General features: G+C 32.6%; 2 protein-coding genes across 5 annotated transcripts in view; one reads left to right on the plus strand and one right to left on the minus strand.

The window, feature by feature from the left end:
• Positions 1–18693, plus strand: part of LOC126739570 (cyclin-dependent kinase 14) — a 275956-nt gene extending 257263 nt beyond the window's left edge. For all 4 annotated transcript variants that reach the window (XM_050445325.1, XM_050445328.1, XM_050445326.1 and 1 more), the window contains 2 exons: positions 353–396; positions 453–18693. In XM_050445325.1, coding sequence (XP_050301282.1) covers positions 353–396; positions 453–517 — 109 coding nt within the window. In that variant the 3' untranslated portion in view covers positions 518–18693. The remainder of the gene's footprint in view (positions 1–352; positions 397–452) is intronic.
• Positions 18694–21626: 2933 nt separating this feature from the next.
• Positions 21627–22719, minus strand: LOC126739350 (uncharacterized). Its single transcript, XM_050444995.1, has 2 exons — positions 22552–22719; positions 21627–22437 (listed from the first exon to the last, which is right to left on the minus strand). The coding sequence occupies exons 1-2, from the start codon at positions 22552–22554 to the stop codon at positions 21832–21834; spliced, it is 609 nt and encodes a 202-aa protein (XP_050300952.1). The 5' UTR covers positions 22555–22719; the 3' UTR covers positions 21627–21831.
• Between the last annotated feature and the right edge of the window lie 4799 nt (positions 22720–27518).

Below are 27518 nucleotides of genomic sequence, written 5' to 3' on the forward strand. Positions count from 1 at the left end.
GGCCAAAAGTTGCTATGCTATATATGGTGACAATAAAATGATTAAACAAAAATACATATTTTGCGCCTGATGATTATCTAAAGTGAGCGAAAAACTTATAACCATACAAGTTAAAGTGGGACTTTGACTTTGTGTTTTTGTTTGTTTTTCAAAAGGTAAACTGTTTTTTTTTTGGCAAATCCAAAATACAGAAGAGAGAAGAGGTCAATCAACTTTTTCTAATCCCCCGACGGTATAGCTATAAATTTGAAAAATAACCTTATGCTTGTAAATGATGTATGTATTATCATAAGCTCACTCAATACATTAAAAAAAAATACATACCTATTCTTATATTCTTTTTTATTTTCAGATATTTTGAGGGGTTACCAACGAAACTTTTTGAACTGCCAGACGGTGAGTCTCGCCCACTTTCTAAACTTATCCATAATACTTATTTAAAACCCTTTTAGACGCTTCAATACTAACGGTAGAAGGTGTGCACCTCCATCCAGAAGAATTTACGGTGATTAAATGAGAATCAAGGCAGCGGTGCCGGTTCGGCCGCGAAACTAAAAACGACAAGAAGCAGAAGAATAAGCAATGACGTCACGTCAGTCCCCTAAAATAGTTTGTACAATCTCCTATCTCCCGTTATTCCATTGGTCTCTCTTTGAAGAGTTTAGTTTAAGTGGAATATTTTTTTAAATGCGCCATTGTTACTTTATTATATTATGATTATTTTATAATTTGTAGTGCGTCGAAAGTAAAAAAGACTGGAAATACGCAGGTCTATACGGGGTGAGTCAGCGAGTACGCGAAGTAGTTAATATTTGCCGATAACGTGCTACTGGACTAAAATTGGATAGTTAGAGATATATATATACCGGGTAAAACTTATTAATTTAATTAGAATACCCTATATTTAAAGTATAAGTCCAGGTCTTTTTTCTTATATACGAGAATTGTTTGAAAGTTAAGGTCTTCAATGTGTTTTCATCTGGTAAACATCTTTTTATTGCAAAACCAAGATGCCGAAAGCTTTGTTTTTAGTTATTTTTGTACGTGGGTCGCCTCATGGTCATTACACTTTTGGAGTCGTTCTAGAAGCTTTTGTATATTCACGTTGTACCATTCTCCTGCTGGTCCGTGCAGGAAGAAATCGATAGCTACCTTTACCTCTTCGTCACTTAAGCATTTCATTCATTTCCCCGTAGTGGTATTTTAAGGTGGGGAATAAATAGTAGTCACTGGGGGTCAAATCAGGGCTGTATATGGAGGCTGGTCAATGGTTTCCTCTACCCGAATTTGGCGATGAGATGCGGGCGTTTTCATTGTATAAACAGATTTTTTTCGGACGTGCGTAAACAGATCAGTCGACTCCTCCTTTTGTTCTGTATAGCCCGAAGTAGTTTGGTTAATGTCTCGAAGTACCTAATCGGTACAACCTTCTGCGAACACCCTACACCACTTTTTTTAGGTTCATACACCGTATACGTCAGTCAACTGACAATAAATTTCAATTGGGGTTGACTCTTTAAACCACAGAAATCTTATCACAGCTTCGATTTTCTCTTCCTTTGTTAAAGCCACGCAGCGTTGCTAATGTAAATTTTGTCAGTATCATCTGTTTTCTGTTTATTCATATCATTATTTTGTAAATTCAAGACATTCTTTTGAAAGCAAACGTTATAGCAACGTGCTTCCTGCGAGCTAACACTATTCTTCTAGTGGATTTAATGGAAATTATTTTTCTCTATTTAATCTAGTTTTCACATTGTTTTTCTCGAGTAGATCAAGTTTAAATGTCATACTTTTAATAGCTATAGCAGTTCTGGACGCAAACGTAAACTTGATAATTAAATTGTTTCAGTAGATCAATAGATTTAAATCAAAATTAGTAGACCACCTGGCAACCCTGAAGTCAAGACTGAGGTGGTGGGGAAAATAAGAAACACCGTTGCCAGATTTAAGTTAGTTCGCTTCACCGCATTGGGTGCTCGTTAAAGACCTTAATTTATGGAGAACCTTCGTATTTAATAAACGAAAAAGTAACAGTTTCTTAAATCAATTTTGTTAAATATTTAGATTTTACAGACATGTTTGTGTCAAAATTTAGAGTCCAAATGGTGGCTCAACGCTTTATATTAGGTATTCTCGGTAACGACAAAGTCAAATAAAAATAATGTTATGGAAAATCAAAATGTTTATTTAAAATTGAAGGTGTTTAGATGAACGAGGTGTTAGTAGAAAAATATGCAAGATGTTTCATTTAAAATAAGGGAGATTTTGTGATTTAAAGTTACGCTTCGATAAAAATATTCTGTATAATGTATATTTTATATAGCTATTTAGGTATTTTTATTTTTGACTTTAACTTTACTTATAATATTCAATATAAACCCCAAAATTAACAAAAAAATACCTTTAAAGTAATAATAAATATATGCAGAAATATGAATACGTCAGAATTTACAGTCAGAATATGACAGTTACAGGTTCTAATAAAAAGCGCCAGAGTAAGTGGACTAAAAATGATCAGATTGAAGAATGCATAGGGCAGTTTTTTAAGCATTTAAAATCAACTTTATTTGACCAAAAAAAAAAACCCAAAAAAAACGACAACGTTTACGTTTATTTATCTGCATTTTATTAAATGTTCACATGCCAATCTCCAGTCTAATTTTAAGAAATATTTCTTAATCTTGTCTTACTTATCCTGCTTCCAAAATTGCCAGAATCGTCTCGGTACCTATTAGTAATAATTACAGTCCATCGTCATATTATTAGATCCATGATGAAAATAAAATTTTCATGACACGTCACGGCTATTTGATCTTTGGGTTGTGTATGTTTCCAAGTGGTAATAAGTATGTCGATGGTTTTGGTTGTAGCTGGCTTTCACCCTAACTTGAGATTTCAAAAACTCTTAGACGTTCTCGATAAGGTTTGTGTCGGGCGAATTTCCTGGCCAGTCAAGAATATCTACTTTTTTTAGCTAAATATGTTGCAATTCTTTGGATAGCATGGCTCGTCATCGTGCATAAAGGTTGGCCTTTTTCGTTTCTCGAACCATTTTTTCGGTCGAGGGATCAGCTGGGTTTCCAAAACTTTCTGGAATTTTTCAACATTCGTTGTACCTTCGTCAAGGGCCCCTGATTACTGATTATTACTGACCGTACCATTACCGAAAGAGGATGTTTAATGGTCGGCAAAATGCAATCTGGCTTATAATTCGATTCATTTGAGCTTCGCCGTCCAAAGCTCTTTTTTTGCCGACTAATTCTTGGAAATTCGTTTCGTTCAAAAAAAGGGCAACATAAGTACAATTACATAGCATTTCTTAACATTTTTCCAGTCATCGATTACGAATTGTTTGTATCTTTGTACCCATTGGTATCACTTTACTATCATAGCAGTTTAATATCACAGCAAACTCTTGATTGCTTGCTGGTCTACGGCCAATAAGACCTCTCTTCTGCTAACCTTAGTCGCACTGTTCTTTGCGAAACTTCAATGCCGGCTTCAAAAACTCTTGTGACAAGTTTTATTGGCATTTTTCGATTCATAGCGCAAATATTGCGCATTTGTCCCTTCTGTTGTGATTCTCCGACGACGCATGCACCTTTGCGTTTTGCTCTCAGATCTTCACCAAGGTATACTTTTTGTTTTATGAGTTATATAAAACTTCGAGAAATTGTGACAATTCGTGCTTTTTGTTATTATATTCTTGTTTTTATATATTTGACGTTTTCCATTCTGAAATTGTTTTTTTGGCATAATATAGTCTCAAAATATGTAAATGTAGGTTTTGACATGTTGTTTTGTAACGAATCAACTCACCTGAAGGAATTGAAAAAAGTTAAACCTGTGCAAACACCTAAAAGTGTTAAATAACACTGTCAAACTAAAATTTTGTCATTTCTGTTAAAATCAGCGTGACCAATCGATTATGAGTGTTGCAAAACGATAAAAATTGCCCGCGATATTTAAAAACTCAAGATCTACCAACACATTAGTAAAAAATTCATAATTCGAAAAATTCATCCATTATCCCAAAGATGCTGGTCATACACTTTTATAAAAGGTAAAAAACACGAAATCTACATATGCATTTAAAAAATTTACGAAGGTTACATGTTTCGCTCGACTAGAGCATCATCAGACTTAAACAATAATTAAAATTATGTAACCCGAAAAAAGGAGAATTCAACAAAAACTTACCATAACATACACAAAACACCTGACATATATTTATGGTTTTTGTTGAATTCTTCTTTTTTCGGGTTAAATAATTTTAATTATTGTTTAAGCCTGATGATGCTCTAGTCGAGCGAAACATATAACCTTCGTAAATTTATTAAATGTATTTATGATGCTGTAGATTTCGTGTTTTTTACCTTTTATAAAAAAATTCTTGTTGTTATTATCAACAAGGAACATATGAAAATAGTAGATTTGCAGCTTGGATCTAATAATATGGAAACGGTAGTTCTTTCATTTTTGTTTCTATAATCATGTAGTGTCGATGATGTTAACCTGTTAGAGAAAGTACGTGAAGGCACTCCCTTCGTTACTAATACAAATCAACCTATAATTTCTCTCAAAGACTGAAATTCTGCTTGGGAAATATTCCGGTAAATTAGATGTTGATGCAAACAGGTTAAAGGCTCATTGCAGAAAGTCTGTCTTTTGATTTCCATTTGCAATAGAAAATTAACAAAATGATTCCAGTAAGAATTGTGAGAAGTGGCCAAGCAGTAGAAAGGTATCTTCTTTCTAGATTAATTGATTAAGCTAAGTTAAACCGTGTAATACAGCGTTCTGGAGAGAGAACTTATAGCTCTAAAATCATCAACTAAATGTAAGGATGAAGTGCAAAACATAACTGCAGGTTTCATATTAACATAGATAGTTTTGAACTTGAACTTGGCATATATTGCACTTTTTGCAAGATAGACTTTTGTACAATTAGGTATAGTAAGTTACTATATAATTGGAGATATTGGAGGACAGTAATAAATTCGACAAGTTTTTTGTTATTTATATCAATCTTTTGTTCTTTATACTTTTTAGTTATATACTTTTTTTTTAGACCAGGTCCAAAAGTCTGCCTGCCAAAGTCTTGTATTAAATTGATACTTAACTCATTCATAACCTATGTTTTGAGAAACTTTTTAAAATATATCTATGTACAGTTGGGTTGGGTTGGGTTTAACCTAATCCTAAATACTTAACAAAACCTATTTGTCTTTTTAGCTATTAGTTTTTCGCATGCCAAATCTATTACAAAAAAGATTGGAATATACGTAGAATTCATAAATTTTCTTAAATACAGAGAGTTCATTAAGAAAATGAACTTTTGTAGGACCCTTTTTGAAAACACTCTGTATATTGCAAAAGTGGCACGGTGTCGACAAATATTGAACTACTTCGCGCACTCGTTGACTCACCCCATACATTGTAGAACTTTATTGTTTTAAGAGCAAAAATTGTTTATAAGAAAATTGTTTATTATTAGTTCGTCTCTCTTTTTTGGCGTCCATTTTGCAATAATAATTATCGTGCATTAAATACATTTTATTTTATTTAATTTAGTATACGAAATTAACTTTTTTTACTAATTTTTGTTATACTTTTTAATTGTTAGTAATTAAACAAGAACAACAAAAAAAAAACCTTTCAGTTGACGTTTTAGTTACCGTAACAATTTAAAGCGGGGCGCACCGTCGTCGCTCCCTCAAAAATAACTGTGATGTAAAAATTACGCATTTACGAGACCAAACCATTGATCGGAAACCGCGCGCGGAGATTAATAGAAATAGAAAAATGATGGCTAACTCATTCCTTCCATAGTGCTCAATTAAAATTGCGTAATAGCGAATTAAGTAAGGAGAAATAAGAGGCCAACCATTGCCTTAGCGTAAGGCCAATACAAATGGGTTATCGCTAATAAAATAATTCTTATTTTATGTGGGGTAATACAAAATTAGATCGGTTAGGAAAGGCAATTCTTTAAAATAAGTAAATATTTAAAGCAAATAATTCTTTTTTTCTTTATAATTACTTTACGCGTAAAAGTACCGGGTGTCCCAGTAAGAATGGCTCTCGACTGTATCTAAGTAATTCGTATATTTCTGCAGCAGCTAAAATAATGGAATGTTGACTAAAGTTTGCCTAAGTATAAATTATTACGAATAATGAAATAGATCTTTATTAAGCACTTGGCTATTAAGAGGTTGACTGCCATGTTCAAATGAATCGGTTATTCCAGAAATAACGTGAGTCAGAAACAATGGCGGCTCCTTCTTAGGGTCAATTGGTCAATGACCCCCCTAAAATAATTTCATAAAAATACCAATTTTATTAAAAATGTCTTTTATCTAAAACTTCACTGTGAATTATAAAAATCTCTAAGCAGTCTGCATTGGCAAAACAAATAAATATATTACTAACGTCGCGCCTCGCGCTTATCACACAAGTCCGTGGCTGGGCCGTATTTTAAATTGTCCCTATACAGTTCTTATGGCTTATGGAGAAATGCATGTAAAATAGAACAAAGAGGGCAGATTCGCATTTCGTGAGCGGGAGTGAGAGTCACCTTTCAGTCCTATATCGCTAACGTAGTCGACGGCCCGACTGGATGAATGTTTTGTTTTAGTTAGTTAATGTATTTTAAACAAACTAATCGTCGGTGTAAAATTTTGCGGAGTTTTCGAAATTGCATTGCGCGGTCATGACGAAAGTAACAGCTCCAATAATCCTGGAATTTTTCTGGGACTTATCGATTTTGTTTCTGAACTGGATTTAATGTTTAAAGAACATATTGAAAAAAGTACAGTATTTAAAGGAACATTAAAAACAATTCAGAACGATATTTTAGAATCAATGTTAGCCATTGTACATACTCATATAATTAAGGAGATTGGCCAGAAAAATTTTATGGCAATTCAAGTAGATGAGACCACAGACAGCTCCAATAAAACGCAGATGATTGTCATATTACGATATGTATTAACAGGTATTGTACATGAAAGATTTTGGAAATTTTTTAACCCTCCAGGTACCACGCACAACATTTAACTAATGTAATATTGGAAGAACTTCAATTATTAAAAATTAATGAAGCACCTGAAAAATTGATTGCCCAAAGTTACGATGGTGCATTAGTCATGAGCGGTAAACTGGAAGGAGTACAAACAAAAATTAAAGAAATATACCCAAATGCACACTTTATTCACTGCTATGCCCATCAACTTAATCTTATCCTGCAAAAAGCGGCGAGTCAATATAAACCGATAAAAATATTTTTTGCAAATTTACACGCATTTTCGTCAGTTTTCGGCCGATCTTCAAAACGTATGATGGTTCTGGATAGAGTGGCTAAAGTAAGGCTACCTAAAGCTGCACTCACTCGATGGGCTTTCAATACAAAATGTGTTGAAATTGTATACACTTATAAAGATGATTTAAAATCTTGCTTAGAGGAAATTATTGATGAGGAGCAAGATGGTAACAATATAAATCAAGCAACTGGTTTAAAAAGACATTTAGAAGATGAGCTTTTTTTTTTGGTTAAATTTTTTCCATAAAATAATGCTCCATGTTGATATATTGTTTAAACAATTGCAAATGCAAGATATTGATGCCATATCTGTCCAAAATTATATACTGTCTTTTAATAACAGTATCCAAATAATGGAATCAGAAGAACCAAGCACATCAACAGCAAAAAAAAAAAGAAAAAGTACTACAACTACAGAGGATCCATAGCGATGAACTGCACTGGAAATTTGTGATATTATTATATCTAGAATAAATCACTGGTTTGGTTTCAATGATCATCTCATGATTTCACAGTTATTCTACACAGAGAAATTTGAAGCATACACTACCAACTTTCCGCAAAATATTTTAAATATGGTGAAGGCTCATTATCGCACAGTAAATATTTCCAAACTAAAATCGGAACTTGAAGTCATATATTGTCGTGAGGATTTTCGCAATAGTGCCGGTGCAGTAGCCATACTTTAGCTTTTTATTAACATGAATTTGTCTGAAACATTTTCTGAAGCAGTGAAATTATTAAATATTTTGTGCACACTCTCTATGACAACCGTGGATCTTTCAAATACTTTAAAAAATCAATAGTTTGATTTGTTTTTTTTATTAGAGTAAACTGTAAGTTTTCAAACCAAAATGACCCCCCTGAAGATTGACCCGCGAGCCGCCACTGGTCAGAAATGATAGTTTTTAAAAGCATTATTCATATAAGTAATTGCATCAGTAGTAGGCCATTGCCGCTAGTAGCCTTTGCCTAGGCCTCTGGTATGTAGTCTATTAGCTTGCATATACCTTCAATCTTTTTTATTAGTTGGTACTTTGGATAGACTAGGATTGTTGGTAAAGACTTTTATTATCTTTGAATGGGGCTACTTTGATTACATTGAAAGTTTATTTATTTATATTTTATTTAATTTTATAAACTAAAGATTTAAAAATTAATCATAACATCGGTTTTATTAAATCTTTAAACCTGCGTTAATATTTTAAATAATTTCATAAGTTTTAAGGTCTAGGAGTTACAAATTATAGTACAGCTAATTTAGCATCCAAAAGGACCTAAATTGGAAGAGAATATCCCTGGTCTCATATTTTGGAGTAGAGAAATATTTTTTAGTTAAAATGGTCCATTAGAAAAGTTTAATTTGACACATATGTGTATCTCTCCCTCCCCCCTCTTCCATTTTTGAAAAACGCCAAAAAGTTTTTTGGTTCAATTATCTGGCCAATCCATGAGTCTGTAACACCTACGGAACAAAGTTAGAGGGTGCTACATGCGGTTGATTTGATTGTTGTCTTTTCCCCTTTTCAGGAGGAAATAAATATTTTTTTACTATCGCCAAGTTTTTTTAATTAAAGAACATGAAAATGAAGTGTCGGTTGAAAATCTTTTCTATAGATAATAATTGCGTTTAGAAGCTAGCAACGAAAAAATTGTAAGTGAGAGGAAGACAAAAAAAGACTCGACAATTTTTTTTCAAGTTTTCTTGGAATGTATTCCTTTGTTATCTTTTTTTTTTCAGCAAATCAATGTTTGCATTTATTTTTCAAAACTTAAACTAGTCTAATATTCATATATCTCAGAACTAGTACAGTATTCACTTATTGAAGAAGCATATGTGATATACATTCAATTAATTTAACTAATTTACTTTAAAACGCATGGTCATCGATCGAATCTAGACGCATGTTCAAGGTATTCCCTTAAAAATTGCTTATGTTCTATTTTCGTGCCTCCAACTATTCATTTTGTTTTTTTCTTCATTTTTCAATCCTTCATTCTTCAATCCACGAAGGTAATGTGTAAGTGCACTATTGTCGGTTTCGATTCCTTGCTAGTTAAATACACAGTTGAAAATGTTTAGGAAATAAATGTAATATATCTCGCGAATAATGTATCGTACAAAAATCAGTTCCATCTCAATTTAGTAGTTTTTTTTGCATGTTTTTGAATGTAAAAAAACTTGCGACAGTAAAATCAATTTTTTCCTGAAAAGTGAAAAAAATTGTAAAAACCGAGTTTTGGTGTTTTTTTTGCGTCGTCTAACTTTGTTCCAGTACGTTTTACAGCTTTGTTACACAAGACCAAAATAGGAGATAATTTTTTTTTTAACAGAAAATTGAATCAAAAAACTTTTTGGCGTTTCTCAAAAACCGAAGAGTAAGGGGATACACATCTGTGAAATTAAGCTTTTCCAATTGACCACTTTCGACTCCCAAAGTATGAGAGGGACCATTTTTTTAATGCTATATTGAGTACTAATATTTTAAGCTCTTACGAAGTTAAACCTTGAGGGGTTACTTTGATCATGTATAACCTTATGATTTTGGCAAAGTAATCCTTTTATCGCTTTAATTAAAACAATAGATAAATAAGGTATGTAACTGTATTGTAAAAAAAAAACATTAAAAGGTTAAGAAAACATCAACTTAAAATTAAAAATTTAAATTCTTTAAGTTTGTTTTGTGGAACTAAAAAAAGATTATAACTCGGCTTATAATCTTATTCTTTTTTCTCTTAACTTTACTTAAATAATCTATTATATTTTTAGGAAATACATGGCGACTCCTGTTAATTATTGGCTGTGATAACTTAAATTTAATATCGTTAAAAGAAATATCGCAAATATCCTCCACCACTGAAAAGCAAATACATTTTTCTTTGGCATCTATGATCGCATACATTTTCTCGTAAAAGTGTCCTCAATAATATTTATAATTTGAGCAACAAATTTCCTTTGCGTTCGATTTTTAGAATCTTTATCATATAAAAATTCCACCAAACCAAAAATCTTTTATTATACGTTTGTATTTTAGATAAACTTGCCTGATCCGCATCAAAAGAACAGTTTTCTATGTTGGAACTATCTACATCCATGGAACCAACGTCATATAGTTCCATATCGGATTGTTCTTTTCCGTTATTAGACGATGATGTCTCTTCGAGGATTGTTAACACTTTTGCCTGCCTCGATATTTAATTTCTTTTACTTTTTTTTCCTACCGCTTCGTCATTATTCCGAAATAAACATGCGGAAAACAGACTTTTGGAATTGAGGTCATTCTAAGATTTTTAAACTTTCCCTCGGTTAATTTAGTGCTCCAAGAGATTTTCATATCTCTAAAAAAGGCCACATCAAGCAGTTGAGTAGACAAACGAAATTAATATCATTTTCTGCTCAGCATTTTCAAATATCATCTAAATGCGATGAAAGATTGTTTCCAATTATAATCTTACGTACACGATCTTTTTGCATGAGTTAAAAGTGTTGTCATGAACCAATCTCGAAATATCACATAGTCTATCCATCCGCTATTTGTCCGATTGTACCGTCTTCTACTTGAACAACAATGATATGGCCACATCAATAGAGTTCTAAAGGACCACCCTCTTTCTAAGTATCCTATAAATGTATACTCTTATAAATTATATAAGGTGGCAAGAGTGTGCCATTCGCCGATCCGCCAACCATTATTGTTGTTGCACTTTTTGAATAATTACAATTTTTTTTTTGGGGTATTTTACGCCTCTTTTGTATGTACCCCATTTTTTTTTCGGGATCATCAGCCACATTTGATTAATCGTAGTTAAAAATATTGCATGGTGGAATTCTTGTAATGTTTTTTCTAAATTGTCAAAGTAAGTATTTAATATCTCTTTGGATACTATTCTGCCCTGCTTAGGCAAGTTGTCCTAACTGCTAAATAGTAGTTTTGAGAAATCTCTCATTTTAATGTATTTGTATGCACTTTTTTTACTTATTTAATCCGAATATTTTTTTTCTGAAATATATGGTAAAAAAATTAAACTATACGTCAACTTAGGATTAGGTTTATTAACTCTCTTTATTCTCCAAAATATTTGTAGTTTGGAGACAATTTAAACCACAGAAAAATACAAAATCCTAAGCTCAAATATCACAAGTGAAAAACAAATAATAGCAACTCTAGAGCATAAAACAACTTAGATGACAAGGTACATATACAGGGTGTTGGGTTCATTATTTGCTAAATTGAATTGGCTGAAAGAAGAAGACATTTTTCAACTCTACTTTCAGCCAATTAAATTTGCCAAATGATGCACCAAAGACCCTGTAATTTTTAAAACTATTCATTTTCAGTTCATGTCACCAGAATCATCAATTATTGAAATTGGTAGATTTTCCCAAAAGAAAAGCTTGTTTGGTGGTATATAATCCTTTAATTTACTGATTAAATTGTTGTTTCTAATTAAATTAATTCCCTTAGAAGCATTTCTTTGTTTTGGCGTGGTTAGCTGATATTTGCAAAACTTAGGCAAAAATATATTGTCCAACTGCTTAAGTTCATCAGAAAATTTTTCTTTATAATATAAAAATTTACAACCTCTTTCAAAATTTATTTGAATTATATTTTTTAAATAAACGCGGTCATTAAGTTTCTGTAGCTTCTGCTTTGAAGTATAATCAGTAAAAATTAAAAAATTATTTGCAGTCATTTCCAAGACATTAACTTTCCTTGAATTGGCATTTTGAACTGAGTCTCTAAAATCAGTAAAATAATAAACTTTTTTTAAAATCTAAGACAAGTCGTTTTAGGAATCCTTGCAGTTTTTCCAGTTAGGCCAAAATGAATAGTACTATTTCGGGTATTTCAAATACACATAAGACTTTCTCGTTTAGTAGACCGAAAGATTATTGCCATTTACGTGCAAACCCGTCTTAACCTTAAAAACCATTTTTTGCAGTTAGGACAACTTGCCTTAGCAGGGCAGTATGGTTCGTGATTTTTTAATATTTGTTTCCAATCTCTGACCAAAGGACTTTTTAAGTCCTTTTTGTCGCCCAGGTTTTTTTGAAATACGTTGCCCTAAACTTTTTATTTCAGGGAGTCTTAAGTCAATAAAGTTAATAAATCCCATAAAAATTTGTATGCGGGACTATTTTGATCAGTGATCAAATTTATCCCGCCTACCTCAATCAAAGTCGCACCACGACATAGTTCAATTTTTTTCCATAAATAAATGCTCTAACTTATGTATAAACATTTACTGCAAATACTTAGGGTACCATTTGGTGCTCTTACTCTCAAACGTTAGAAATCGCCTGAGAAAAATCATAGATCGCCTTATTAAGGCTTGCTTGAATATTGGACTTTGGTTCGTGTACAATAGCACTAGACCAGTGGCGTACCGACAATTTAAAGAATGTCAAGGAAGTTTTTATCAAAGTAGCTCCATCCTACATTACTCATTTTATGTTGTTAGTGACAAGACCATTAATATTTTCCGATACTGTTACAGTCCCTGGTTGGTTTGAAAAATAAAAAAGGTGATAGTTTAAAATCTCACCACATTTCAAATTCCAAAATATTATATGTGTCCACCATTTTAGCAACAAACTTTTTTTTTTTAATTTATGCTTTGTCCTTTCAAATATTGTACAAATAATATTTGTCCTCTAAAAGCACCATGTTTTGATTTTCTTATTTGGAATGTCAATGAGTCGTTAAATGTTATAAGTCTATCTCCAACAGGATATTATTAGTAATTCAAAATGGTTTCTTGGTAGGTTGGATTTGTGTTAGGTGTAGATCGATTCCAATGATCTTTTAAAGTTGGGTTTCTGTCTAGTTCTATCCAAATAATTACACCAAGAAATTATTTCATTTCAGCCACGTCAGTAGGTGGTAACTGAAATAATTCAATTTTTAGGAAACGGATTAAGACCCCGAAGTTAATTCCCTATATTTACAGGTACACCGAAAGATTCCAATATAAATGACATCGAATATAAAAATTGTAAATTTTCTTCTCGATGGGTTTTGATGTTTATCAATTTGAAGAAATATCTGGCTTATTAACACACAAATTTCTGTTTTTTTTTGTTGATACTTTGGATTCTGACTCGCTGGTATTTCCACTTCCTCATATTCTGGATCGTTATCCGAGTGAGCGGTAAATGGTTGCAATGTAATGTAATTCCTTTATAAAGTAAAATATATGGTAAGAAACGCTCTTTTAAACGAGATCTCCTCGATTACTCAATTCAGAGTAAATAAAATATAACTAAATACAGATCTAACCCTTCCCCTCCTCTTTATTCTAGCAGATAGGACAAAATGGTTCAAACAAAAAAACATACGATTTGCTGAAGATGATGATATCCCTTTGCTAGACCAAATTTTATAAATATCTATTTCCTTATGCGCCAGAGTTTAAAAATAGAGGAAATTGAAAATAATATAGACCAGTTTTTTTCGCACGCCAAACAGCTGTCACTTCCCGAGAGCCTTTTATCATGGGACACCCAATAAAAAGGAGTCAAACTTTTAATCAACTGACAGACTTAAATCTCTAACACCTAGTTTTGCATCACCCCTATATATTATAGGAATTCCGAATCAATAAATTTAAAAAAGCCTTATTAAATAATCGTTTCTTTTTTTAACGTATAAGTGGGGCGGGAGTCACTGCGAGTCAGAGACCGACTTAAGGAATGTTTTATTTCGTTATATTGTTAATTTGTCTGTAAATACATCTTGATCACCTTGTTGAGTTTTGCACGATATTTTTGCCACCCAGTGTGGCTAAAATATGGCAACTTTATATTTTTTGTAAATACCTGAGAATTATTATCGATACAACAGTAATACAAGTGCCAAACAGGGCAGAAGTAGTAATGCAATATAGAAAAATGTAGGTCAAGAATAGTTTTTTCGATTTTTATCTCTTAATACAATTGCCCGGACTAAGACTAAATTTCAGCTTCCAATCAATAATAGTTACATTTGTTTTTATGAACTAGGAAACTTTAAAATTTAAATAAAGTTTGTGTTCAATTTAAACTGAGTGACCCAGGATAAAGGGAACACTATAACTCAAAAAGGAGCGAAGTTAAAGAGTATTTCCTTTATGCTGGGATATCCGATTTACCTATTCAGTGGTTAAAAAAAAACAACCATTGCCCTGGGCAAACTTAACTGAATTCCAAAATTAAAGTAGAGCAATTAGGGCCTAAACACAAAAAAACTTAATTAACAAAAAAAAAAATGCAGCTGTAAAAAGGTGATAGTGAAAAAGTCAAGTCTAGAACAAAGAATCAGAATTTTTGTAGAACGATTTCCTTAATAAGGAACAGTTTTTTTTTAGAACGTATTTACTGATATAGTGAGATTAACTTAAAATCTTTGTACTGTAGGTATAGTTGCTTTGACTACCCTGGCGGCCGAAGCAAATGATGAAACCTCGCCGTATGTAAATTGCGGCTTCGGTCGTCAAGGGTTAAGGACACAACAGGGAACTATCCACGTTTGTTGTGTAAATTAAATTTAAAAAGAATTAAAATCAAAATGGCACTAATTTCCCGCTGCAGTGCACAGCTTAATCCCCATCGACGTCCAATAACCAGAACCGTCTCATTTTCTAACTGTGAATTTTTGTACATTTAGGCGCGTGAGACGCGGAAATTTTTCGCACAAAGATTTCCGCGTCATTAAGAGGTTATAGTAAGTTCATTTTTTAATGCCAATTTTTCACGCATACCACTGTCCCAAGTTCACGCTATAAGCCTGCGCATTATTATTTATTTTTTTCAATGTTCTGGGAGTGCATTTAAAACCGAAATTTGCCACGAGGGTTCTGTTAACTGCCCAAAAAATATGTAATCGGGTTTGAAAGTTAGCAACGTTTGAGTGTTTAAATGAATTCCCAAACTCAGGTGCAGTCAGTAGTATAGTCAATCTGGTATTTGAAATTTATAAAAGTCCTTTGGTTTATCCAGTTGTAAGTGAGGAAAGTTTAAAAACGAAATTGTACGCTTCCTTCCTTGCCGTTTTTTCGGAACAACGGAATTTGATTTCCTCTCTTTATTTATTTAATTTACGGACCTAGTGTAAATAAAATAAAGAATCACTAATAATTTAGACGAGGAAGAATTATCACACACAGTGTAACATGAAAATCAATAGAGTGCAATATTTATTTTTGTCAACATTTTTGGTTTTAAATTTTGTTTGCATTAGTTTGTTACTTAACCGTAAACCAAAAAAAAATTGACAATGGAGGGCACTCTTTCTAAAAAAAAATATGACTACATTTTTAATGCATTGAACACATATTTTTTTGTCGAACATTGTAAACATATTGGTGATGAACATTGAACACAGATAACCAGTTTTTCTACCGAGTTTTTTCATCTCCGATTGCTAGGCAAGCTTTCTGAAGCATTAGCTCCAGCTTGGAGGGGCAATCTTCAAAATTCTGAAAATATCTGCTTTTAAGAGTTTAAAATTTGTACTTTGGGATCTTTCATGAAGTAGTGGTTCATATAGTTGTTTGGCTTAATGAATTGTTGTTTTAATGAATTGTAAAAAATCAATTCTGTGTAGCCTGTATGTATTGGCACAATACTGATGGATGATTTCTCCATTTATTGAACACATATCCACAATTCTGTAAAACAGAGCCATATGCCAGCGTTGCGTTCTTCTGCTACAGCAATATTTACTAAATTTTTCATTGTACAGCATCCACTGCAGATTTTGTGTCCTTATAAAAGGTATTAAAATCTACGAAAGCGTTGTCTTCCTACTTGGAGTGATGGATCAAAAAAATCAAAATTACAACTCTATTTTTCTTTGGAAGTCAATGTTTTGTTTCACCTTTGACAAGACATTTAGTGGGTATTTCAGATTTATTTTTCTTCATAATATCCAAGTAAGCAATCTTGTTTTTGATGGAATAGTGAGTGAGCTCTATTGAGGAATATCAATTATCACTGGTAATATTTCGCTATAATGTTGCTTCAAAATATGGGCTTACAAAGACGAACACTACTTTGCTTTGGAATAGAAAACCGTTTTTCTTCTGCTCTAATTGCCTTTAGTGAAACGGTGCCCTTGCCACAATAAATGTATGTATTGTATATGTAGTGGGTTCGAGCTTTTACAAGGCATTGCACTTTTAAGTCATAGTTTACAGGTTTGCTTATTAAATACATTTTAATTTTACATCTTCCTCTAAAACCGGCCAACATTTCGTAAATAGTTGCATTCGCTACTAAACTTACGAACATAAAATTTCTGATTGCGAATTTTAATTGAATTATTTAAATATATGTGATATTGCTGCAGGCGGGTAATTTTTTACTCTAAATATTCCCTCTTCATGAGTATCGAATCTCAGGCAAGCTAACATTACCAATCGAACGATTCTCCGACCAGTCCCGTTTGTCCAAAAGATTGATTTAATGGCCTTATTATTTGACTTAAAAGCAACAGTTAACAGCAAAAAACCCAGTCAACCGTTGACTGTGCGATTTTCATTACCAGGCTTAGAACGAAATTCCTTAATTTTGAAATTTGTTTAATGCAGAACGATGTTCAATGTTTTATTTGATGGCAATCCAAAAAAATACTGCGTCGAAGAGTCCTACGAACTTTAAGGTATTTTACACGCACTTGGCTTAATGATAGACCGACGTCAACTAAACACATGATGGAGCCCTCTATAATAGGAAGGAGCAACTGAACGACGCACTCTGTTTGATAAACGAAGGCGGAGTTTATTAAGTAGTTCATACTTTATTGTAGTTTATGTTTATGCAGTCTGAGAGATTCGGCAACACCAGTTAATTATTGTTTTGAAAAGAGGCCTTACTTACCAACGACACATACAAAGTTGTTATCTAATTAACACCATGAAATTATTTTGTTTGCTCTGTTACAACCATGATTTATGTGGTGTCAAAAATTCCCAGATCTCTCATATCAATACTCTTTCAATAAAGTGATAGTAACTAAATTTACTTAAATTTTTTGTACACATTCTAACACACCATTGTAAAAACGGTCTCAATGATACCTAGGCAACTATACTGCATTTGCCTGCTTTAGTAGACATAAAAATATTTCTACATCAACTGCAAAACTTATCTGCGTACAGAACGTATTTGCAATGCTCACAAATGTTGATGTTTAAAAAATGAGTGCTGCGAGATGTAACCCTCTAGAACTCCATTAGTGACATGAATTATTTAAAACTATTCCAAACTAAACAAACATGACTCTACCCACTCCAAAATTGACCTATTGAAACCAAAGTCTTCAGTGAATTTAAAAGAAGTCTGTGATCTACTCTGTCAAATGCCTTGGAGAAATATGTGTACATGGTAAAACATACAAAATGTATGTTAAACCATTACGTTTATTATTACAACCATTACAATTATCCTTCTGGAAGCGGCAGAAGAGATAAAGTTAGAGAGGGGACAGAGTTAAGAGGGCGTTAACGAAAAAATGTTTTTTGCATTATATTATGGAGGGGAAAAGATTCAGCCTCGTTTGCAAATTAAACCGCAGTTTTTAAGTCGGAGGTACGGCTTACGGTATATTCAGAATATAAAATTCAGAGTTTCCCAAAAATCGACAAGGAGAGATACATATTTTCGTTTTTAAGTTTTTCTCAACTCAGAACCGCTGCATGAATTTTTAAAACCTTTTTGGATGTCAGATTGAGTGTACTACAGGGCGGTTATGTTTTTTAAATATAAAAAAAATATTTATTCTTGTAACTGAAACCAATATCAAAATGTTGGATTAAAAAAAAAGAGAAAGTAATATATTCCGACTTTTAAAGCAATATTTTGATCAATGCATTGTCTTGTACAGGGTCTCAGCTAAATACTCTGTACTCTTATATTGTTTTATGTATTATACTTACTTTTTTGTGTTGGTTTGTACTATACTTATTATTTTTTTGTATTCCTTATATTTATTGTTATGAATACATAATTTCTTTTTTTTTTAAGTTAGCAAAGTATGATGTGGAAAACAAACTCTTTGTGATAAAGGGTATGTCGTTTATGATGATTTGTTGATAAGTGTTTTTTAGATTAATGTGGGGTGAATGATGACGGACTACGAATCATCCCGAATTCCTAAGGAATAACGACAATGTATTGCCAAACTTTCTTAACAGTGATAAACAATAAAGCACCAATAACAAAGGGATTTTTGGGAAGATTTGTGATCTGAATATCAATAAAGTTCACCAACCAAACGATGAATCCCCACTGTTAAAACCGTTGCGTTTGTACAAAGGAATAGTTGTTTATATTTAGGTTATTATAAGAATATTAAAAAATATTAATAAATGTCTTTGTATAAAACAGATTTGTTTAAGTTTCTTTGTTAGTCCCCAACATTCAAGCATTAATGTAGTAAACCTATTTAACAGAGAACAAATTGCGGCAGTTATAGTTCCTCCCACGAAGGAATCAAATACTTGGGTAATAATTGATTTATTTATTAACAGGCCAACAGGGCAAGTCCAATACAAAAGGGAAGAAGTAACATTAACTGGGATAAACTGGTGCGATGCAAACAGACTTGTAATCAATGCAGGAAAACGAAACTTCTTGGAGTCGAATGTGAGCTAGAGGATATCTTAATTGAAAACTATCAAAACAGCATTAAGGAGTATATTACTAACTCACACTAAACTACAGAATGTTGGAGCATTATAAACTTTGAATCGAACACAAAGAAGTCATTTGCAAGTCCAGAAATATTCATCTGAAGATTTAATTACATTCTTCTCTACTGGTGCTGACTTCAACATCTCAAACCTTATTGTTTTAGTCCCATATGAGCCCTTCAGCCTTTTAGAATAAAAATGAGCTAATGACCTTAAGTAGGCGGTTTTTTCCGGCAATCCTTAAATGTACCAAGGTCATGCTAATTTTTAAACAGAAGAGAAACATGTCCTCAATGTCTTCTATTGAGGACATTCGGGAAAATCTTGAGTTGATGTTCAAGCCAAGGATCAGCTAGAAACTCATAAGTTTCCCAGTCTCTGTCAATTTCGTTTCAGATCTGGTCAATCCACTATCCGGGCTAGAATGAGACTTGTGGATAGCATAGTTAGTTGCATGGGTATCCCTGTGTGACCTGAGCATGGACTTTGACTGCGTTGACCTAAAAGGATTCTGTACAAACCAGAGTTCTAGTACGGCTCTAGTGGCTTAATAAATTGAGTATGAATGAGCAAAAAACCCAAAAAAAAAATGCAATGTCCTCGAAAGTTTAAGTATCAACTGGTTATTCTGTAAAAGTGCTAATGTTAAATTGGCGTTCTCATGTAGATCAACTTTGCAGAAAACTTTTGATCAGTCATTCATGCTTGTTTACCTTATACTTTGAGAAGTTGCCAGTATGTCACTGACTTGTAAAATTGGTTCAAATTCTGTATCCCACTTGGAGTTATATAAGTTGTTGCCTTTAGGATGTGTAGCGGTAAAAATAGTGGTGCTACAACTTGGTGAACAAAAGGTCATAAAAGTGTATTTCTCATAATTTAAGGTACATGTGCATATGATATTGTGTCATAACATAAAATTTTGGAGAACCTTATTTTTGTTTGATCAAAGAAGGCCAATTATTCAAGAATCTATTCTTTACATATTTTAAAAAAAATACATAAAAAAAATTATAAATTACATAAAAAAAATAAAACAATATTCAATAACCGACAGGTTAAACCTCATAAAAGAAGAAATAGGCAGATCAATAACTGGGCTCTACCAATATCAACAAGCACCCTTTTTCACAGGTCAATAATATATAATGGGACAAAAATATTCCTTTATTTACTGAATACCCTAAGAATATCTCCAACAATTTAGTCTAGTCTTATAGTCCTAGTCAGTTTTTTGTGGATCATTTGATATAAATGCTCTAGTATAAAATTGTTTTAAATTGTGTCCTTTTAGATAGTTTATTCCGGTTTGTTATATTTTTAATTTTTGTGGAACATTTTTAATAAATACAAATTATATATAAGACTTAATGTTAGGGAGTGTCTCCCTATTATTGTATAAATTGTAAAAAGTTTTAAGTTTATTTAATTTAGTAATGAATCAGAGTTACCAAAATTGCTGGATTGTCTTGTTAGTAAGATAATAAGCATTGAATACAGAAGAACATTGAATACACTAATGGTATTCAATGTTCTAACAATGGTTTTATCTATTAATCACATATACACTCTCATATACATTAATTTGGAGAGGGGATCCCATATTAACTTGATCTATCCAGATTTCTCTAAAGCTTTTGATGAATCAATCATGGGGTCCTCTTAGGGAAATTGAAGGCTTTAGATATTGCAGATTCTCTCCTTTAGTGGATATCTGAGTTTGTTAAAGAGAATACTCAAGAAATTGATCTTGCAGGGTCATTATCCCATGAAATATGTTTGCCATCAGGGATATGACCAGGTTCCCATTGTGGCCCTGTTTTGTTTGGCCACTTTTTAGTTAATTTGGTAAAAAATTTTTAAAAATTCTAGTGCTGAATGCCACTCTGCTACAAGAGGATCTTCAATCATTTTCTAATTAGTGGGATTTAAACAAGATGTCACTTAATATTAATAAATGACACAAAATTACAATTTCAAGGCAAAGAGAACCTTTACATTTTATTTACTTGATAAAAACCTTCTAATTAGCTTTAAAACAGAAGTACTGAACTTCTGGGAATCTAGATGAACTCAAAAATACAAATTCTAAATTTAGTACTTTTAAGCAAAAACTCAAATTTTGTAAATTAAGTCTTAAATTTAAAATTAGTCTTTCTTTAATAGTAGTCTTGTTAGTAATTTGTGGCTGTGTTGAATGATTTAATTTACTTGGAACTTAGTACACTAGTTAATAGAAATACAATAGTGGTGGATTGGGAAAGATGTGCTTTTAATAACACCTACTTTTATTTCATTTTAGTAATTTCTGGATTTCTTAAAAAAAGTAGAAAATGAAGGTGTCATGACAGAATTGGATAATATGACAAAAAGCTAGATGTTCTTGAACATTGATTACATAAGTGCTAGAATAGACTATTAGGTTCTATTATTAGAAATTAAGCTATTCAAAGGCATACTTCATTTGTGCATACCTAAAGTCAGAAATCAATTATTTTCTTTGGCAACTCTTTTGTAGTCTACTCCAGTCAGTTATATCTTGAAGATTATCATCTGTTAAAACCTAATTTTAATTTGATTTAATTAAAACATTTTTTATTATAATTGTATATTTTAATAAAAACAAGAGTGATAATAGCACACCTGTATTAATCAATATAAATCTAATAGAAAATAATATCTTAAACATAAATATACATATGCCATGATGATGAGAATATAAATAAAATTTTGAAGATGTTACAAACTGAATAATAAAAGGATCTTACCAAATCAGATACATAAACAATAACTGTATTATTCAAACCACTGTAATTTAAAAAAAAAAAATACCTTTAGATATACATCATTTCTGCCATGGAGCTCATCTTTTTAGGAATATGTACCGATGTTTCAAAATAACTAGCTAATTCATCTATGGTTACATCACAAGGAGGATTCACATTCCAACGCGCTTGATGTGAACAACTGGCCAAGCTACTCACTTCGGCTCTCGGAGTGGTATGCAAAGGAGAAGTCTTCCGAGCTCTCCGAAAGCTCTCTGATGAAAATTTGCTTTTATCAAGGGCAACGGGGTCTAAAGACAACTGTTCACACGCGTCAATTAACGTCTTAAAGTTTTTTTCTTTATGTTTCGAACACTGGCCAAACAGCTTTTCGGTTGTCGTTGTTTTTCTGTGATTTTTTTTAAATTTCATTACTTTCAGTACTGGATCTCGCAGTATTTTCCTGTCGTTTCGCTTAAACGACGTCGTTTTCTTAAGTTCGGAGACTTTTTGAACACAGCCGCATGAATTAGATGAATTGGAAATACTGGACAAGGACTTGGATCTTCGGCGAAATGGATTGGGATTTGAATCCATTTTCTTTCGCTTAGATACGTCTAATTCTAGTTTCTCCAAGCACGTGGACAGTCCGGAGTGCTCTTCTTCCATCTGGCTCTAAAAATATCAAATAAATGGGTCTATTTAGAGAACCTTGGAATAAGGTCAATGATATGACATGTTTGTTGTTATAACATCAAGCCAGGTATTATCTAACAAACGTATACTCACCATTGTTGGTCCAAATACGCATTATACCTTGAAAGCGACCCTTTTCTGCCTTCTTAGGGCTTCAATGGACTTTATTGTGAAAATCTTGTTTACAAACAATAAACTGACAAATAATAAAACGATGACTAATGATGGCGACTGAAGATAATAGAAAATAGAAAATCGTATCACGTGACTAGTTGGTTTTCAGCCAATGGAAACATTTGTCATTTGCCAATAATCTCTTGGGCTGTACAGTAATGGCTGTTATTGCTGATGCAACAGTCTTCCTTAATTATCAGCTATATTTGTGTTCTGTGTAAGCCAAATAATACAAAATAAATATTAAAAAGTATGACCTAGTATTTAATATAATTAAAGGAAATACTGCTATAGTTTTTTGGCTGAAGATTGGCTTTACAGCGACTGTATTTGTAATTGCTGACACTAGGGTCAGAAAATTGCGTATTGATTTATGGGTTACCGAATACTTTAAATATAATATTTTTGGAATTCCTTATTTATAATAAATACTGATAAATAATAAAATGATGACTCATCAGCCGATAAAAGCTTTTGTGACACCATTGTCCCCCTCTCGAGTTTGCTCTCAAGTGTTGCTCTATGGTTGCCAGGATAATCAAATCAAAAAATGCTTCATTCAAAAAAGATAAAATCTCATTTGCAAAGCTAGAAAAAAATATAAATCACGCAAAATCAGAAGATTTTGAAAGAATCACAAATAAAAAAACAGATAGAATACAAATATAAACAAATTAAAATCATGTCAAGGAGAGATAAATAGATACAGTGGCCCGGAAAAGTCATGGTACAATAGAGAATTACAATACAAATTTTATTTATAATTTTTTTATGAAATAAAAATCAATTTTTACTTTTATGTATTTATTTTTTCTAATGCCCTACATCATAACATAAACCTATTTCCATAATATATCTAACATACAATAAATAAAAAAATAAAATAAAATTTCTTACAAAAATTTAATCCACAAAAGTCAAGGTACATTTCAGACTATGGGCTAATAAAGTTCTGTCAATAACGCGTGGGGAAACCCTTCAGTTTAATAACCTCTTTTAAGCGATTTGGCATTGAATGAACTATACTCTATTTCAGAAGTGTATAGAGCAATAAACTGGGGAATTCCGTTCTGTTTGGCTACATTTCGTGGTAGTTCATAGGCGCAGGTACTTATAATATTTATAAATTTAATTTTCACGGATTAAATGCCTTTATTTTGAAAGATATTAAATACTAAATAAATACTTTTAATCCTTTTGTATAGGTACCTATCTTTAATCACAATATTATTATCCCAATATTTAAAAAATGGAGGTATTCAGTCCAACGAAAAGATGTACTAAAAATTCTCCACTATCGCTGAGTGAAAAAGTTATTATTTTAAATGTACATGATTGCATTAAACACGATTACCGTAGTTTTACTGTGCAAGAAATTGTTGAAAAATGTTCTCGAATGAGTGGAATTGGAAAGTCCACCATTTTCAAATTGTTGCGGGAAAGAAAAGTAGCAGGTCAAGTGGAATCTCCCAAGCAAAAGCCAGGACGACCTACAAAAGTCCTTGATGAAAATGCTAAATGTATAATTCGAAGAAAAGTTCACTCTTTTTATTTTAAAAAGGAAATACCCACCCTAGACAAAATTTTAATGGAGCTTGGCCGAGATGACAGTATTCCGTTGATAAGTAGAAAACTTTTATGGAAAACTTTAAAAAATATGGATTTTGCCTGGGAAAAGCATAACCGCAAAGCACTTTTACTGGAGAGCGACGAAATTGTTTGTTGAAGACGACAATACTTGAGAAGTATCAAGCAGTACCGCAGGGAGCAAAAGAAAGTTTTTTATCTTGATGAGACGTGGATTAACGAAGGTTATATAGTCCAAAAAATGTGGCAAGACAAAAATATAACCAGTGCTCGCCAAGCTTTCATAGAAGGCCTGTCTACGGGTATTAAAGTACCTTCGGGAAAAGGAAAAAGACTTATAATCACACATATTGGAAGCGAAGAGGGATTTTTAAAAGAAGGTCTGCTAACCTTTGAGTCGACTCGCACAGGAGATTACCATGAAGACATGAACTCAGACGTTTTTGAGGACTATTTTGGTGAAATAATAAAATTTCTTCCGGCTAATTCGGTGGTGGTTATAGATAACGCAAGCTATCATTCACGGCGAATAGAGAAGACGCCAACTTCAAGTTGGAGAAAGCAAGAAATTATCGATTGGCTGACTGCAAAAGGTATTGCGTTTGAAGCAAATTTGATAAAAAAAGAACTGCTGGCAATAGCAAACTTACACAAAACTCGTTTCATGAAATACGCCGTGGAAGATATAGCCGAAAAATATAATATAACTGTACTGCGCTTACCGCCATATCATTGCGAACTAAATCCTATAGAACTGATATGGGCGCAGGTAAAAGGATTTGTAGCAAGACAAAACACGACTTTTAAAATGAAAGATGTTAAGCTACTGTTTGATCAAGCCATTACGGAAGCGACACCAGAGAATTGGCGAAAAGCAGTCCAGCATGTAATTAAGCAAGAGGACAAAATGTGGGATCTTGACAACCTCATCGATCAGACAGCCGATCCTTTAATTATAATGTCAAGAGGTGATGACAGTTCGTCAGATGACGAAGAAGACTACAATCTATTATAATTTAAAATTGTTATACACTGTTCAAAAAGTGCCAGATCCAAAAGTGACATTTTCAACTGTTTTACTCTACATATTATGTTCAATAAATTTGTGAAAAAAATATATTATTCCATTTAAACAAAAGTAACTTTTTAAAATAAAATAGCATTTAAGTACATTAATTATAAGGTAAAAAACAAGTCCCAGTTGCACGCCTTTGGCGAACCGTTTTCAATGTTTATCAGTGGGTAACAATGGGCAAAACTCATAAATTGACCCAAAACCGGGTGGCACTACCTGCAATCAACGAAAAGAAAGAATTTTACATTGAAACTAATACCCAACTAAGGTAGTGGCATAAAATATTGGTGGATCACCAGGTACCACTTTTGCATACCTAATGAGGTTTTATTGCTCTACACACTTCTGAAATAGAGTATAGTTTTTTCGTCACATCGTTGGATATTTTTGGCCACTCTTCTAAAATTACCTGTTTTAAGTCTGATTTATTATGAATCACATGTTGCCGAATTTTTCTCCCCAAAACATCCCATAAATGTTCTATAGGATTAAGATCGGGACTTTGGGGAGGAGTTTCCAGCAGATGGGGAGTATTAAAAGCCAACCACTGACGTACTGTATAAGCTTTGTGCTTAGGGTCGTTATCCTGTTGAAAGTAATAGTTCTCATGCAACCCTAATTTTTCAGCACTGGCACGTAAATTTTCTTTTAAAATATTTAAGTATACTTTTTGATCCATTGTTTCGTCGATAAAAACCATATTTCCTACACCTGAAGTTGCCATGCAACCCCAAACCATTACTCCACCTCCTCCATGTTTCACTGTTTTGATTGTATTTTTCGGATTAAGAGCTTCACCGGGTTTCCTCCACACCTTGACACGACCATCGGACCCAAAAATGTTAAATTTACTTTCATCTGACCAGATAACTTTATCCCAGAAATCAAGTTCAATAGACTTGTACTTTTCAGCGAATTCCAGTCTCTTTTTTCTATTAATATCGCTAACATGGGGCTTCTTACGTGCACTACAGGATTTGTATCCACCCTGGTTAAGTTTCCGGCGAACAGTTTCTTCATGAACAGATACTCCAAACATTTCTCTTAACTCTGATGATATTTGTATGGCACTTTTCTTTGGGTCCTTCTTAATTTCATTTAATATGTACCGGGATTCGCGCTCTGACAGCTTCCGAGGACGTCCTGTTCGCGTTTTATTTTCAATTCTGTTTTCATTTTGAAAACGATTTACTACTTTTTGTATAGTGGACCTGCTTCTTTTAATCACTTCTGCAATTTTGGTGTATGATTTTCCCTCTCTATGCAAATTAATAATAACTTTCCGCTCACTGACACTTAATTCGGTTCTTCCCATGATTATCACTGTATTTACCAGTCAAAGTTAAGAAGAAATATTTTAGTGAATACTGAAAACGAATGCCAGAATAGTATTAGAGGAATGTTCTTATTAGCAAATAACAAAATAACAATAAATTTAAAAGATACTTGCATATTTTGATTTACACAAATTAAGAGTACCTTGACTTTTGTGGATTAAATTTTTATAGAAAATTTTATTTTATTTTTTTGTTTATTGTGTGTTAGATAAATTATGCAAATAGGTTTATGTTATGATGTTGGGCATTGGACAAAATAAATACATAAAAGTAAAAATTGATTTTTATTTCATATAAAAATTATAAATAAAATTTATATATAAATTGTCTATTGTACCATCACTTTTGTGGTCCACTGTATAAGCGGCAGGTCTGCAATAACTTAAAAGTAGAAAACAAATGAGTACTATTGAGTACTAATAAATGAGTACTCATTTGTTTTCTACGTTCGGCTCTGTCTGATCATTATGCTCAGAGTATTTCTATAGGTCAACTAGAAACTGATGCCACGAAAGACAGCTACATTTCTGTAAGATCTTTTTCAAGGCTAGGCTAGAATACAACAGTTTTCGCAGGAACTACAGGGTGTGGACGGGCATGGTGTGCTGGATGCGACTGATGTTAACCTGGCATACGATAAATTTATCCACATCTTAACTGAAAAACTAAATTTAACCTGTCCAAATAGGACTATGCACAGATCAAACAAATGGATAACAACAGGTCTAAAGGTTTCTTGCAGGAATAAAAGGGTTCTATACCAAAGAGTAATTAGGGGGGAAGTCATACTTCAATTTTATAGAAAGTATACTGGAATCTTAAAAATTATTAAAAATTATTAAAAAAGCCAAAAAAATTTCTAGTCAGCATTTTATTGAAGCCTCTGA

The sequence above is a fragment of the Anthonomus grandis genome, chromosome 8 (assembly GCF_022605725.1).
Source record: "Anthonomus grandis grandis chromosome 8, icAntGran1.3, whole genome shotgun sequence".
NCBI classification, from domain to species: domain Eukaryota; kingdom Metazoa; phylum Arthropoda; class Insecta; order Coleoptera; family Curculionidae; genus Anthonomus; species Anthonomus grandis.